We start from the raw sequence: 13,110 nt of genomic DNA, 5'->3' as shown, positions 1-13,110 counted from the left end.
CTCCAAGTTCTCTTCTCACTAATGATCATAAGTGCAAATAAGGCTTAGAGCTTAGGTCACAACTGATCAAAGTATCCCCCTAAATAGCAAAATAAGAAAGCTGACTCATAGTGAATAAGTATAGCAGAAAAAAAAGTATATTTCTTCTTCTTTTTTTTTTTTTAAAGTATATTTCTTCTTTTTTTTTTTTTTAAGTATATATTTTTTCTTTTAAAAAAATAAATTATATTAAGCCAAAACATTGTTAAAACTAAAACATTCACCGGACCATAACTGTCCATGAAATGCAGAAAAGTGTGTAGACATTTTTTAGCAAAACACCTTAAACTTAAGCTGCACAAACTGCGCACGGCGTCTTTTAAATTGCTTTATTTCACACATTTTAGTTTTGATCTGGTGGTTTTGTTGTGCAACACTGTTTGGAATTAATATACATTTTTAACATCAGGATCAATTTCTTTTGCTCCACTAATTCACTGTGAGCTGCTTGCTCATTTTCCGTTCAGTTGATTGAGGATATCCGAATTGCATCTATGGCTCCAGAATATTGTGGATACAAAAATGTTGAGTGTGTAACACTTTACTTGGTAGGGGCTTTGTTAAATGCATCCTTGTTGACTCACATCTTATTATTATTATTAGCATTTAGTTATCACCAACATATTCCGCAGCATTTGCGGGTAAAAAGGCACTGCTCAAACAAGCTTTTTGATTTGAGGTAGGTGGACCAGCAAATAACCAGATTCTTGTGAGGCTGTCTGCTTTATATTCTCTTCTTAAAGGGCCCCCTTTCCTTAAAAAAAACAAAAAAAACCCTTACAGTGACCAATTGAGATTCATTTTCCCTCCCTTAAAGGTACACAGTGTCTGCTCCTATTTTCCAAAGTGTGCACAAACTTTGTTATTAAAATACTATTTGACCTCTTTTGTTTAGTGCATTGAAAGTAAATATGGTCACCAGCAACTCCTGGGTTCAACTAACAAATATTTAACTTCTTCATCACTCTATTATACAGCAAGGAATGGGATCCAAGTCTGTCTGTCTGTAAGTCACAGTGATTAGAAGGGACAGAAAGACTTGGAAGTATACGGTCACTGCCACAAACTGTATGTAAGAATGGCTTAACCATCTGCCTTCACTAAAAAAACAAATCTGTGCTTATGCCCACAACTTTCACAACAGCTGTTACTCAGAGAGTTTTAGTGGTGAGTTTGTATAAAAGAATTGTAAAATACAATACAATGAAATAAAATGTTCACATTTTTTTTCCCCCTTGAAAAATCAGCTAAGCTCTAGTTGTTTCAAATAGTGGTACCTAGTTTTACAAAATAAGATACAGACATTGCATCAAATTGACAACTTTTGTCACGGCTTAATGTAGTTGTTCTGGTGTCTAAAGTCAGTCCCTACAGGGACACTGTAGGCACCCAGACTGTCCCTGTCCCCCCTGAGTCCTGCAATGTAAAACATTGCCGTTTTAGAGACTAAGACAGTCACTAGAGGCACCTTGAGGAGTTTATCGGACTCTAAGATGCCTAATTGACCCTGGACGTCCTCACACTTTGCATTAAGACACCTAGTGTCAGTGGTATCCTCAAAGGAAAGCATTGCTTCAATGCTTTGATATGGGGAGGGCCTAATACGTTCGCCACGCATGTGCATCAGGTCCCCCTATTGGATGACGTCTGAAGAGGTGAAGTGCTGACCCATCAGGTAAGTGATTAAAGGGCTTTTAACCCTTTAATGGTCATGGGGGAAAATGAGGGGGGGAGGGGCAGAGGGCACTATATGTAGTCTTAGAAATACAGATTTGTGTTCCAGAAACTATAGAATCCCTTTAAAGCAAGCACTGCCTTTGCAGAGAAAACACAGTGTTTACATTACTACCTAGTAACATCTCAGATGGCAACTAGAAGTGCTTCCTGGGTCAGTACTGAACAATATGCAGCACAGATGTTCAGCATTTCCACGCTCTGCAAGGAGGCGCTGAGCATTCTGTGAGGAGATGTATTTTATGGGTAAGCACTGGATTGGCTGAGACCATCAATCTTGATAATCTCAGCTAAAAACGCGTAGCAGGGGCAGAGCCAGCATGGCGCTGGTATAAAGGTACGTTTTAATAATTTTAAATAGGAAGTGGGCGTGGCCATCTAAAATGTGTTTTTAACACTGTAGTGTCAAAAATACACATTTGTATTCCTTTAAGGACATGTTCAAACTGTGGCTTTATAATTTCACAACAAAAAATGGCAATTTGGATGTGTTTATGCGGTACAAATCAGGTTTATGTCATAACATCCAAAATGCAATATTTCTGTTAATGAAAAAAAAACTATAATTTGGGGGTTGCTTTAAAGAACACTAAAGAAAGGATGTTTTATATTTATTTAGCGTATAAAAATAATTAACTGGAAATTCCCGCAAAATAATGTGTTCATACTCTAAATAAGAAAAAGGAAAATGCAGCTGAACATAGATTGACTGTTTTAAAAAAACAAACAAATTTAGCTCAAACAAAAAAGCACATAAAGAGATTTAAGTAGATATGCTAGTATATAACAAATGGGAAATGGAAAAAAAATGTGAGAAAAAATGTAGCAAATATATATTTTTCCATTTTACCTAACAGTGTTCTACATCAAATTGCAAAATAACAAATCATACGCACACACAAATAGATTTATCTGCTATAAAAAGTACAACGCAATTTTCCATTTCACAACCACAAGAATGACTTCACTTTATAAAGAGTAGATTTTAAAATAGATCTTGATAGCAGATAAAAGCAAATTTGCCATTTTGTCTGCCCACATCTTGTGTATAAAAATATTTTACATTTTGTTTTCCGTTTAAGGCACGTATCTATCACAGCTTTCGTGTATTCTCATTTTTTATTGCCAACTCTGCTTGAAGCTATTCCATGCTTCTTTAACTCTTTCTGTAAAACAAACCACATTATAAGTGTTCCATAAGTGTTCCTTCAAATTTCAGGTTAAGCACGGTTATTTTAGGAACCCTCTTTCTTGTTAGAGCCGTTGAGACGTTTCTTGTTAGAGCCCTTGATATGTCTGTGTGTATCACACAAGGCTAAACATAGTTAGAGTTTTCAGACTCCTAATATTTCTTATAATATGTATCCACCAGTTTGGTAAAAATAATACTCACACACAGTAATATATTTCAGGAAGAGACATTGACAGACACCCTACCAGTATCACAGGAGAAGCAGTCCAGAGCTTTTGGTCCAAAGCAAGTTTGACAAGAGGAGTCACAGTTGTAACATTTGCCATCTCTCACTAAGAAAGAGAAAATATGATGATACAGTTTACAAATCTCTGTAGAGAATTCTAATTTGGTGATTGTAAGCAGGGATGCCTGGTGATAATTAACTTGTGTATAATTTACATTAATGGCAAGGTGACATGGTCATGTAAAAATAATTTTGATATAGAGAAAATATCATAAATTAGTTTGACTAGATTAATAAACACAAGCTTCTAACTCGAATTAAAAAACAAAATGGTGTCTAAAGTCATTTATAATAGAAAAGGAGCCCTTGCCTCTGCCATGCAAGTTATACAGTTTCACAGGTCAGTGCATGGCCCTCCAGATTTATATCACGAGCACCCATAGTCAAGCCACCAAAAATGTAATTAACAAAAAAGTATTGTATACACATATATCAAGTATTTGTGTGTTTATGTGAGTATACTCATATGTGTGCATGTGTAGTAGTATATGTATATGTCTGTATTTATGTGTGTGTTTGTCAATTTGTGTGTAACAATGTGTATTTATAACAGTGTGAGTGCGGGTGGAAGTGCAAGTAATTATGTGTAAAAGTGTGGGTGTGTGCAGTTGTATGTGTGTGTGTGTGTGTGTTTGTGTAACAGTGTGGGTGTAGATAAAAGTGTGTGTAAGTGTGAATGTGTGTATCTGCAAAGCTTTATAGAAAGTGGTCATTCTGCCCCCAGCCCTCCCCTCTGTCTGCTAGAGATAATGCGTTAAGGTTAAGGGGGTGCCATGCAGAGATCAGGCTCCCTCTGACTTAACTCATTGATTTCAGAGTCCTGACACATCAGCTATTTGCTGTCTATGAATATGACAAAGGACCACAGGCTGCTGCTTTTAACAGGCCTGCCTAACAAAAAATCTAGCACTGGGTCAGTGATGGTTCCTAAATGTGTGATACTGACCCCGGCCCCACACATGCTCTGTATGTCAGCAATGTTTCTCTATTTGAAGCATTGGACAAAAACAAATTATAATTAGAGTTTTCTCAAATTCAGCTATAGTCACAGCTCGAAATTTTAGACACATAGTTTAAGTCTGGTATTCCATTCATTCCAATTTGATATTTCATGATCAAACCCCTCAACATTCTTTATCTCAACACTCTGCAGCCTTGGACAGCTAGCCTGAGAAGCATTCTGTATATATAGATATGTCCACACACGTGTGATATTTTCTGTTCCCCTCTCTCACAGGATACATGGTAGCTACTCTTTAGCATTTTGCTACCACAATGGATTTGTTACTGAGAAACACCAATTGTCATAGTTTTCATAGGATATAACAGTTATTCAGAGGCTTCTTACTCTAAAGTTGCATGCAAATTATGTTTTGGCTTTTTCAAAGAATGTCTAATAAATTGCTAAAATAATAATAAAATTAATAATGACGGTAAGACAAAGTAGGATAAGAGTAACAATGTGTTTTGTTGTATTAAAAATAGGAAAGATCTGTTAAATGAAAAAACTTAAAATATAAGAAATATAAAATGTGTAGACACCTCTGCGCATGGATTTTTTTTTTCATTTACGTAAACACCAATCTATAAATACTGCATTATTACAAACCAGTCTGCGTGTTTACTAAACAGTCATGGGACTTGGCCGACCAGAAAGACCATTTAAATTAATGATACAGAAATACCCCAGACTCCATTGGATAAAATGCACAGTCTGCTTAATACAGGATGTAGAGCCACAGACCATTATATATTGCTTTGTGAAGTCTAGAAACAGCAGACACTATGGAGAGGAAATGACCTGACATCATCAACGCTTGTAAAATAAACTGTCTTCCTATTGATGACAGGTTCTAAATACTAACAAAAAAATGACAATATATATACTTTTACAGCTGTCAGTTGTGTATATTATTGTGATACTTTATTAGTATATTTTGCATTGCATTATTATAAAGCAGCTTCGATTGTTAAGTGGATTGGAGATTTGACCAGTGTCCGTACATCTGGGTGGATTAATTATTTATATGGTTGGGATAGAAGAATTACTCCGGATATAAAAAAAAAAAAATAATCATCACAAGTCACTTAACTAGTAATTAAGAAGCAGAATCAGGTAACCAGAAGATGACAGACCCTTGACCCTCAATACTTTTCATCCCCCCCACCACCACCACCCGACCCTACCACCTACTATGACAACATAAGATACAAGGGACCTGCGTGTCCGACAAACCTGTGGGCCTGCGAGCCCCACTTTGTACTTGCACATATCGAAATCAATGCCAACAAATGTAAACAAAACAGACTCTGTTTTACTAGCAATGAAAAATAAAAAGTATATTTACAAAAAAAAGAAGCAGAAGCAGAAATATATAGCTGTTCTTCAACAAAGTATTTTTTTTTTTTTATATTTTTCTATTTGCTGTTATATTAGTGCCATTCTTAGCCCTAATAATTACATTGCTCAAAGGACCACTATAGGCACCCAGACCACTTCAGCTTAATTAAGTGGTCTGGGTGCCTGGTCCAGCTAGGGTTAACCCTTTTTTTTATAAACATAGCAGTTTCAGAGAAACTGCTATGTTTATACTGAGGGTTAATCCAGCCTCCAGAGCCTCTAGAGGCTGTCTCATTGACAGCCGCTAGAGGCGCTTGCGTGCTTCTCACTGTGAAAATCACAGTGAGAAGACGCCAGCGCCCATAGGAAAGCATTATAAATGCTTTCCTATGAGACCGGCTGAATGTGCGCGCGGCTCCTGCTGCGCATGCGCATTCAGCCGATGACGTCGCGAGGAAGGAGGAGAGGAGGAGGAAAGCTCCCCGCCCGGCGCTGGAGAAAGGTAAGATTTTAACCCCTTCCTCTCTCCAGAGCCCGGCAGGAGGGGGTCCCTGACGGTGGGGGCACCCTCAGGGCACTATAGTGCCAGGAAAACGAGTATGTTTTCCTGGCACTATAGTGGTCCTTTAACCGCTGAACACCTGATCTAACCCTAACTCCAAGCCCATGAACACAATTGTTTTAGTATAAAGAACCCCAAAATAAATGGCACAAAAATAGTGTGATGCCAAACAAACCACTCAGAAACTCACCGATCAGGGATTAATGAAACAGCATACAACATATTAAAAAAAAAAAAAAAAAAAGAGAGAGAATTAAAAAAAGAGAATCCAGATGTTTAACTTGTTTTTATGAAAGAAATAGGTTAAATTTCATTTTAATGTTGTAATACCTCTATCACAATTTTGTTTTATAATGCTATGTCTCAAATATATTTGTATCGAGAGGAGATGCAGAGTCGCAACGACATATTTACAAAAATAAAAAAGGTGTAATTCTCTCTGAAAATTGCTAAGTGTTTAAAAAGACATTGTAATAGTTTCCATGGTGATTGGTCCTTATTTACCAATTTGCCCCAGAATATTGTCATAGCTGTTTTTTGCTTTAATGAATCTCCCCCTTAGCATCCAAACACTTTACTAGAAAATTTACTTAACAGATGAATAAAGCAAACTTTATAAAAATTCTTATATTAATATTATTTGTAGCTGACGTTTCTTAATGCTGGTTCATATATTTATGTAATGTACCAGTGACAAACATCATATACAGTACTGAATAAAAACAAATACCATAGTCAATGAGTAAACTGGTAATTGGTCACCAGAGTTAAGCTTATCTTGCAGTAGAAACTAGCCCTTGGAGAGAGAATGCTAAGTAATATGACTGAATAACTATTTGCAGAGAACCTTACTGTGAATTTCTTACTGCGTTACATAGATAATGTGCTGTGTTTATGTGTTTATGTGCACTCAAAATTGATCGATAGATAGATCGATAGCTGGATAGATCTATTACGTTTGAAATAACATTGAATTTACTTTGAATTCTCACTTTATAAGACACAACATTGTAACAAAGGGACAAAAATGTGGCTATGTGTATATCTTTTCCATCATGTTATTTTATGCATATCTCTTAGAATCTAGACCTAAAATGAGTCTACTTTATTTGTGTTTGAGCTATCAACCAATCTAGTCTTGTGTTACCTACATGAAAAATCAGAAGGTTAAGTTGTGGCAGTATACCCTCCTGAAGATGGGTTACCACCGCCTACGTGGCCCCTTCCAGTTGTGATCAGCTCCAGAGTGATTATAGCTTCTTGCACAGGTTACCGCGGTATCACCCAAACACTTAGTGAAGGATGAAGAAGACTGGTTTTATTATGGCTAGATGGACCACTTATATACACAGCAAGGGTACAGTCAACCACGCCCAGAACACTCCCACAACATGCCCATGAATTTCTTGTGTCAGCATGACTAACCATAAAAATATAAAACATCAGTCACATGGTGATTGTGACTACGATCACTTAGCAAAACTTAGCATTACAACTCGGCTATTTTACTTTTTATAGTATTTTCTTTAATAATATACATTGTTTAAAGAGAAACATCCACATTTAGACAAGCATTTTTTCACAAGAAGACTTAATTATTTCCTGTAAAATGCGTGAAAGCTATATACACGTATAATGGCTATTTATTTTATTCTGTATGCACCTCTTATTTTATTAATTTTAATTGTAAATTCTTAACTAGGTAAAATCAGGCAAGAGGAAGTGATTACTTAGAGAACTGAGAAAACGGCTTACCTAGCACCCCAGGGATTTACTAAAAGCTCACAACGTTTCACCAGGTCAGCAGATTCCCAATTTCCCAGCAGGAGGTCTATAGTATAGGATTAATTATATTACACCTAGCTAGCTCACATCAGCACACGTTGTGCAGTCTGTAAAAAAAAACAAGTTGCCATGCGATAAGAATCGCAAGTGTGTATTCAAAGGCTGGATTAATAAGTAATTAGGGTGATACAGCAGTGAATACAATTCCTATATTTGGGTTATATACTGTACATCAGTGGTCCTAAAGCTTTTTTTTTTTATTTATTCTTTTTAACAGGGACCAAAATTATGTATGGGGCATTAGCTTGGTAATCCAATATTCAGTTGGAAGGTTCAGTGATCCGTTCTTCAATTTGTATATGATAAATCACAATAATCACCTTCATTATACTCTTCCTGGGAAAAGTAATGCTACTACAGTTAACACATTTTCTGGCAGTTGCTAGAAGCCTGATGAATATGATGTATCAATCAAATAATGTACTAATTCCAGCTTCTGCAGACTCATTGTATAGCACAGGGTCAAAGAGGTTAATAACCTCAGCTGTATCTAAATGGTAGTTTTGCTGACCAGTAGCAATCGGAAAAAACTAAGCTGCACATAGCAGATAGCAACGTGAAAATGGAAATCCTCACAAAATCAGGGATATCACGGTAATTATAATAGCATCAGAAACACAGAGATACGTATGGCACAACCTTGCATCTCAAAAGTATCACGTTTGACAGAATTTGACGTCAACTCTTTCACAAATACAGGTTTGTACAGTGTGTTTGTGTTAGCAAGTGACTGTCTTAGAAACCAGGAAATGACATGGATCTGAGTAGCTAAAACAAAAATTAAAGCATAGGTACGCTAGAATTTTATGGGTACACATATACGAATTGTCCCTTAAGATGGACAATGACAATTTTTTGACCAAATACTTCTATCCATATTTTGTGTCCTTATGCCTCTCTTTTCAAGTTTAGAGTCTATGACTGTATAACAGAGCTTTGTGGCAAAAGATATAAAAATTGGTAATGTATCAATTAATTAAAATAATTTGTATTTTGAAAATAGTTTGTATACACAAAATATTTTGATGTCTATGATATATACATATTTTATGATAGAAAGGTGTAGGTGAAGCGCTAGTAATATGTAACCCGTGATATCAAGTGCGGAATATATAGCAATACCTCTACCTTAGAATATTTTAATACAGGAGTCCTAATAGAGGTATGTTGTACCTTAAAGACAAAAGGCAAAATAACCACACATAGTGTATACTGTAATATGAATAAGTGATGTATAAAAAATAGGGAAATATGCCCACTCACACTTTCAGGAGCTAATTATGTATAGCTCACTGTAATCGCCTGTAGGGTCCGTGGAGGCGACCCTATCCCTTCTTGGGTGGTTGTTCCTTTGTCACTTGTTTTCTAGATTAAAACACAGACATCTATGGTGCAATATTGTGGGTTCCAGTGGTGATATTCAAAAAGTAAAATATGTACTTACAAACCCAGAGCCCTCCACATCGGCTCTGGTCTGAGGGTGTATGTAGTTAAGGACTACAAGCCTTCTTTGTAAAAATAGCAGGAGATGCCACAAGTGGTATAAAAATAATAAGAAATGTATTGTATCATATATTAAAAAAGTATTAATAATATAATATAAAATCAATACATAAAATACCACTAAAATGGCCAAAAAAAGTCCAATGTCAAAGTCTCTTTCCTCACAAGGTCCCCAGGACGCGTTTCGCCGATCTGGCTTCTTCAACTGGTGTTTGGAGAAAAATCTTTGTTCCTTCTTTGGACCGGCTCCTGCTATAAGTACCCCTTCGTGGGTATTGTAATTGATTTCCGGCTTGTTGAATCGCGGGCGTTCACCATGGAAACAGTGACGCCCTGCGTTCCAAGCCTCGCTTTCAGTTCGTCTTTTGATCCGCCCGTCACTTCCGGTTTCCGTCTATGTGCCGATACGTCATCGCTATGTGCTCGGCACTCACGATCTCTGCATTGTCGGTTGGCATGGCAACGGGGGAATTGGTACATTTAATGACATATGATTACATTCTTATATTAAACACATTTGCTTTATATCTTTTTAAATAAATGGTCTCTCTTTCGTCTCTCAGTTTGGTATATTGCTCCTAAACTCCAACCTTTCCCATAGGGATATTGTTACTATTTGCAAAAGATTAGAGTTTATCATGGGGGGTAATCCAGCCCCTAAAAGTTTCAATTAAACAAATCTCTATATAAGAAAGAATTAGAAATATTGTAGGGGATAGTACAGTCCATAGGTACTCAAATTTTCACATATTTTATGATGTAAACACGTTTAAAATAGTCACATGCCTTGGCAACACTACAAGCCAAACCCCAGGAAATGAAATTATCCTTTTTTAGCATGTTTAAATGTTGAGCGGTATACAGCTGCCATTTCACTGTTTGATGTTGACTAAGATTTTGGCACTACATGAGTTAACATGTTTCATGCTCACAGCTAATCAATAAGAATCAATAAGAAATGCATTCATAGAAACACTTGTTAATTTATTTTATAACTGTATTAACCTCAGGCCATGATATTTCCCCTAAATTTCATCAGAATTAATAATCTGTCTAAAAACAATGCAATACATGTTTTTCTACTGTTAGCAATAGTGATGTCCCGAACTGTTTGCTGGTGAATAGTTCCTGGCGAACATTGCTTGTTCACGTTCGCCACGGATGGCGAACACATGCGCTGTTCGGTTCGCCCCCTATTCGTCATCATTGAGTAAACTTTGACCCTGCCTGTACCTCACAGTCAGCAGACACATTCCAGCCAATCAGCAGCAGACCCTCCCTCACAGACCCTCCCACCTCCTGGACAGCATCAATTTGACATTCTTTGTGAAGCTGCATTCTTAGTGAGAGTATGGACAGTGTAGCTGCTGCTGATTTGATAGGGAAATTGATAGCTAGGCTAGTGTATTCAGTGTCCACTACAGTCTTGAAGGACTCATCTGATCTCTGCTGTAAGGACAGCACCCCAAAAAGCCCTTTTTAGGGCTAGAACATCAGTCTGTAATTGCAGTTGCCTGCCTGCCAGTCTGTGTGTCAGGATCACATCATATACTGTGCCCACTTGCCCAGTGCCACCACTCACTCACTGGTGTCACAATAGCTTGCATTTAAAAAAAAACTAAAAACTTTTTGACTGTAATATAATAGCAGTCAATTTCCTTCACGAGTATGCGTTTCAGGGCCTGCCAGGGCACAGTGTCACACCAGTGCAACTCATATCTGGTGTAACAGTAGTGTACATTTAAAAATAAAAATAAAAATTTGACTGTAATAGATTGAATAGCAGTTAGTTGTCTGCCAGCGTGTGTCAGGCTCACAGTGTATACTGTGCCCACTTGCCCAGTGCCACCACTCATATCTGGTGTCACAATAGCTTGCATTTAACAAAAAAAAACTTTATGGACTGTATTATAATAGCAGTCAGTTTCCTTCACGAGTGTGCGTTTCAGGGCTTGCCAGGGCACAGTGCCACACCAGTGCCACTCATATCTGTTGTCACAGTAGCTTGCACGCATAGTACCACTAATCGAAAAAAATGACAGGCAGAGGCAGTCCACCCCGCAGGGGCCGTCGTGCTGCTGTGATTCCCTTTGGCCCTAGAATAATGCCTAGTGTTCAGAGGCCACGTACCCTGAACTTGAAAAGTTCTGAGGACATAGTTGACTGGCTAACACAGGACACCCAATCTTCTACAGCTTCCGCTCGGAACCTTGACGCACCATCCTCCTCCAGCTTAGCTTAGGGCACCTCTCAAGTTACCACTCGCCCGCCTGCTGCCACCACCAACACTAGCCGCTTCACTTGATCTGTCGGAGGAGTTATTTACACATCAGTTGGAAGAAATGAGTGATGCGCAACCATTACTGCTAGAGGATGTAGATAACAGGGATATGTCTCAGTCAGGCAGCATTACACACATACAGTGTGATGATGATGATGTTGTACCCGCTGCTGCTTCCTTTGCTGAGATGTCAGATACAAGTGAAGCGGTTGATGATGACGATGCGTCCGTGGATGTCACGTGGGTGCCCGCTAGAAGAGAAGAAGAACAGGGGTAAAGTTCAGATGGGGAGACAGAGAGGAGGAGGAGGAGTAGACGAGTTGGAAGCAGGGGGAGGTCATCGCAAGAAGCTAGTGGCACAGTCAGACAGCATGCATCGGCACCCGGGGTCAGCCAGACAGCACGCCAATCAACGCATGCTGTTGCCACCACCAGAATGCCGTCATTGCAGAGCTCAGCAGTGTGGAATTTTTTTTGTGTGCCTGCCTCTGACAACAGCGATGCCATTTGCAACCTGTGCCAAAAGAAACTGAGTCGTGGGAAGTCCAACACCCACCTAGGTACAACTGCTTTGCGAAGGCACATGATTGCACATCACAAACACCTATGGGATCAACACATGAGTACAAGCAGCATACAAACTCAAAGCCGCCATCCTCCTCCTGGTCCAGCATCTTCAGCCATGTTAACCACTGCTGTCCTCCTTGCCCCCTCTCAACCATCCGCCCCTCTGTCTGTCGCCTTGAGCAGTTCCTGCTCATCTGCCCACAGTCAGGTGCCTGTCAAGGACATGTTTGAGCGTAAGAAGCCAATGTCACAAAGTCACCCCCTTGCCCGGCGTCTGACAGCTGGCTTGACTGAACTCTTAGCCCGCCAGCTTTTACCATACAAGCTGGTGGAGTCTGAGGCGTTCAAAAAATTTGTAGCTATTGGGACACCGCAGTGGAAGGTACCCGGCCGAAATTTCTTTGCACAAAAGGCAATCCCCAACCTGTACTCGATTGTGCAAAAGGAAGTAATGGCATGTCTGGCACACATGTTGGGGCAAAGGTCCATCTGACCACTGATACCTGGTCTGCAAAGCATGGTCAGGGCAGGTATATCACCTACACTGCGCATTGGGTAAACCTGCTGAGCATGGAATGCGTGGCTCTGCAGAGGAGTTGGTGACACCGCCACGACTTGCAGGCAGGCCTGCTGCTACCTCCTCTACTCCTCCTACTCCATCCTCTTCCATAACCTCCTCGGCTGAGTAGTCTTCTGCTGCTGCGTCTTGCTCCACATCAACGGCACCCCCCCAACTCCCCAGGTACTGTTCCACATCCCG

The 13,110-nt window shown here is 39.0% G+C and overlaps 1 protein-coding gene across 1 annotated transcript in view; it reads right to left on the bottom strand.

Annotated features, from left to right (window-relative positions):
• Positions 1 to 13,110, bottom strand: part of LOC134603294 (proprotein convertase subtilisin/kexin type 5-like) — a 218,336-nt gene that overhangs the window by 162,861 nt on the left and 42,365 nt on the right. Inside the window, exon 7 of the mRNA XM_063449140.1 lies at positions 3,211 to 3,297. Within this exon, the coding sequence (XP_063305210.1) occupies positions 3,211 to 3,297 (87 nt within the window). The remainder of the gene's footprint in view (positions 1 to 3,210; positions 3,298 to 13,110) is intronic.

The sequence above is a fragment of the Pelobates fuscus genome, chromosome 3 (genome assembly GCF_036172605.1).
Source record: "Pelobates fuscus isolate aPelFus1 chromosome 3, aPelFus1.pri, whole genome shotgun sequence".
NCBI classification, from domain to species: domain Eukaryota; kingdom Metazoa; phylum Chordata; class Amphibia; order Anura; family Pelobatidae; genus Pelobates; species Pelobates fuscus.
The sequence above is the reverse complement of the archived record's forward strand: the minus strand, read 5'-3'. Positions and strand labels throughout refer to the sequence as shown.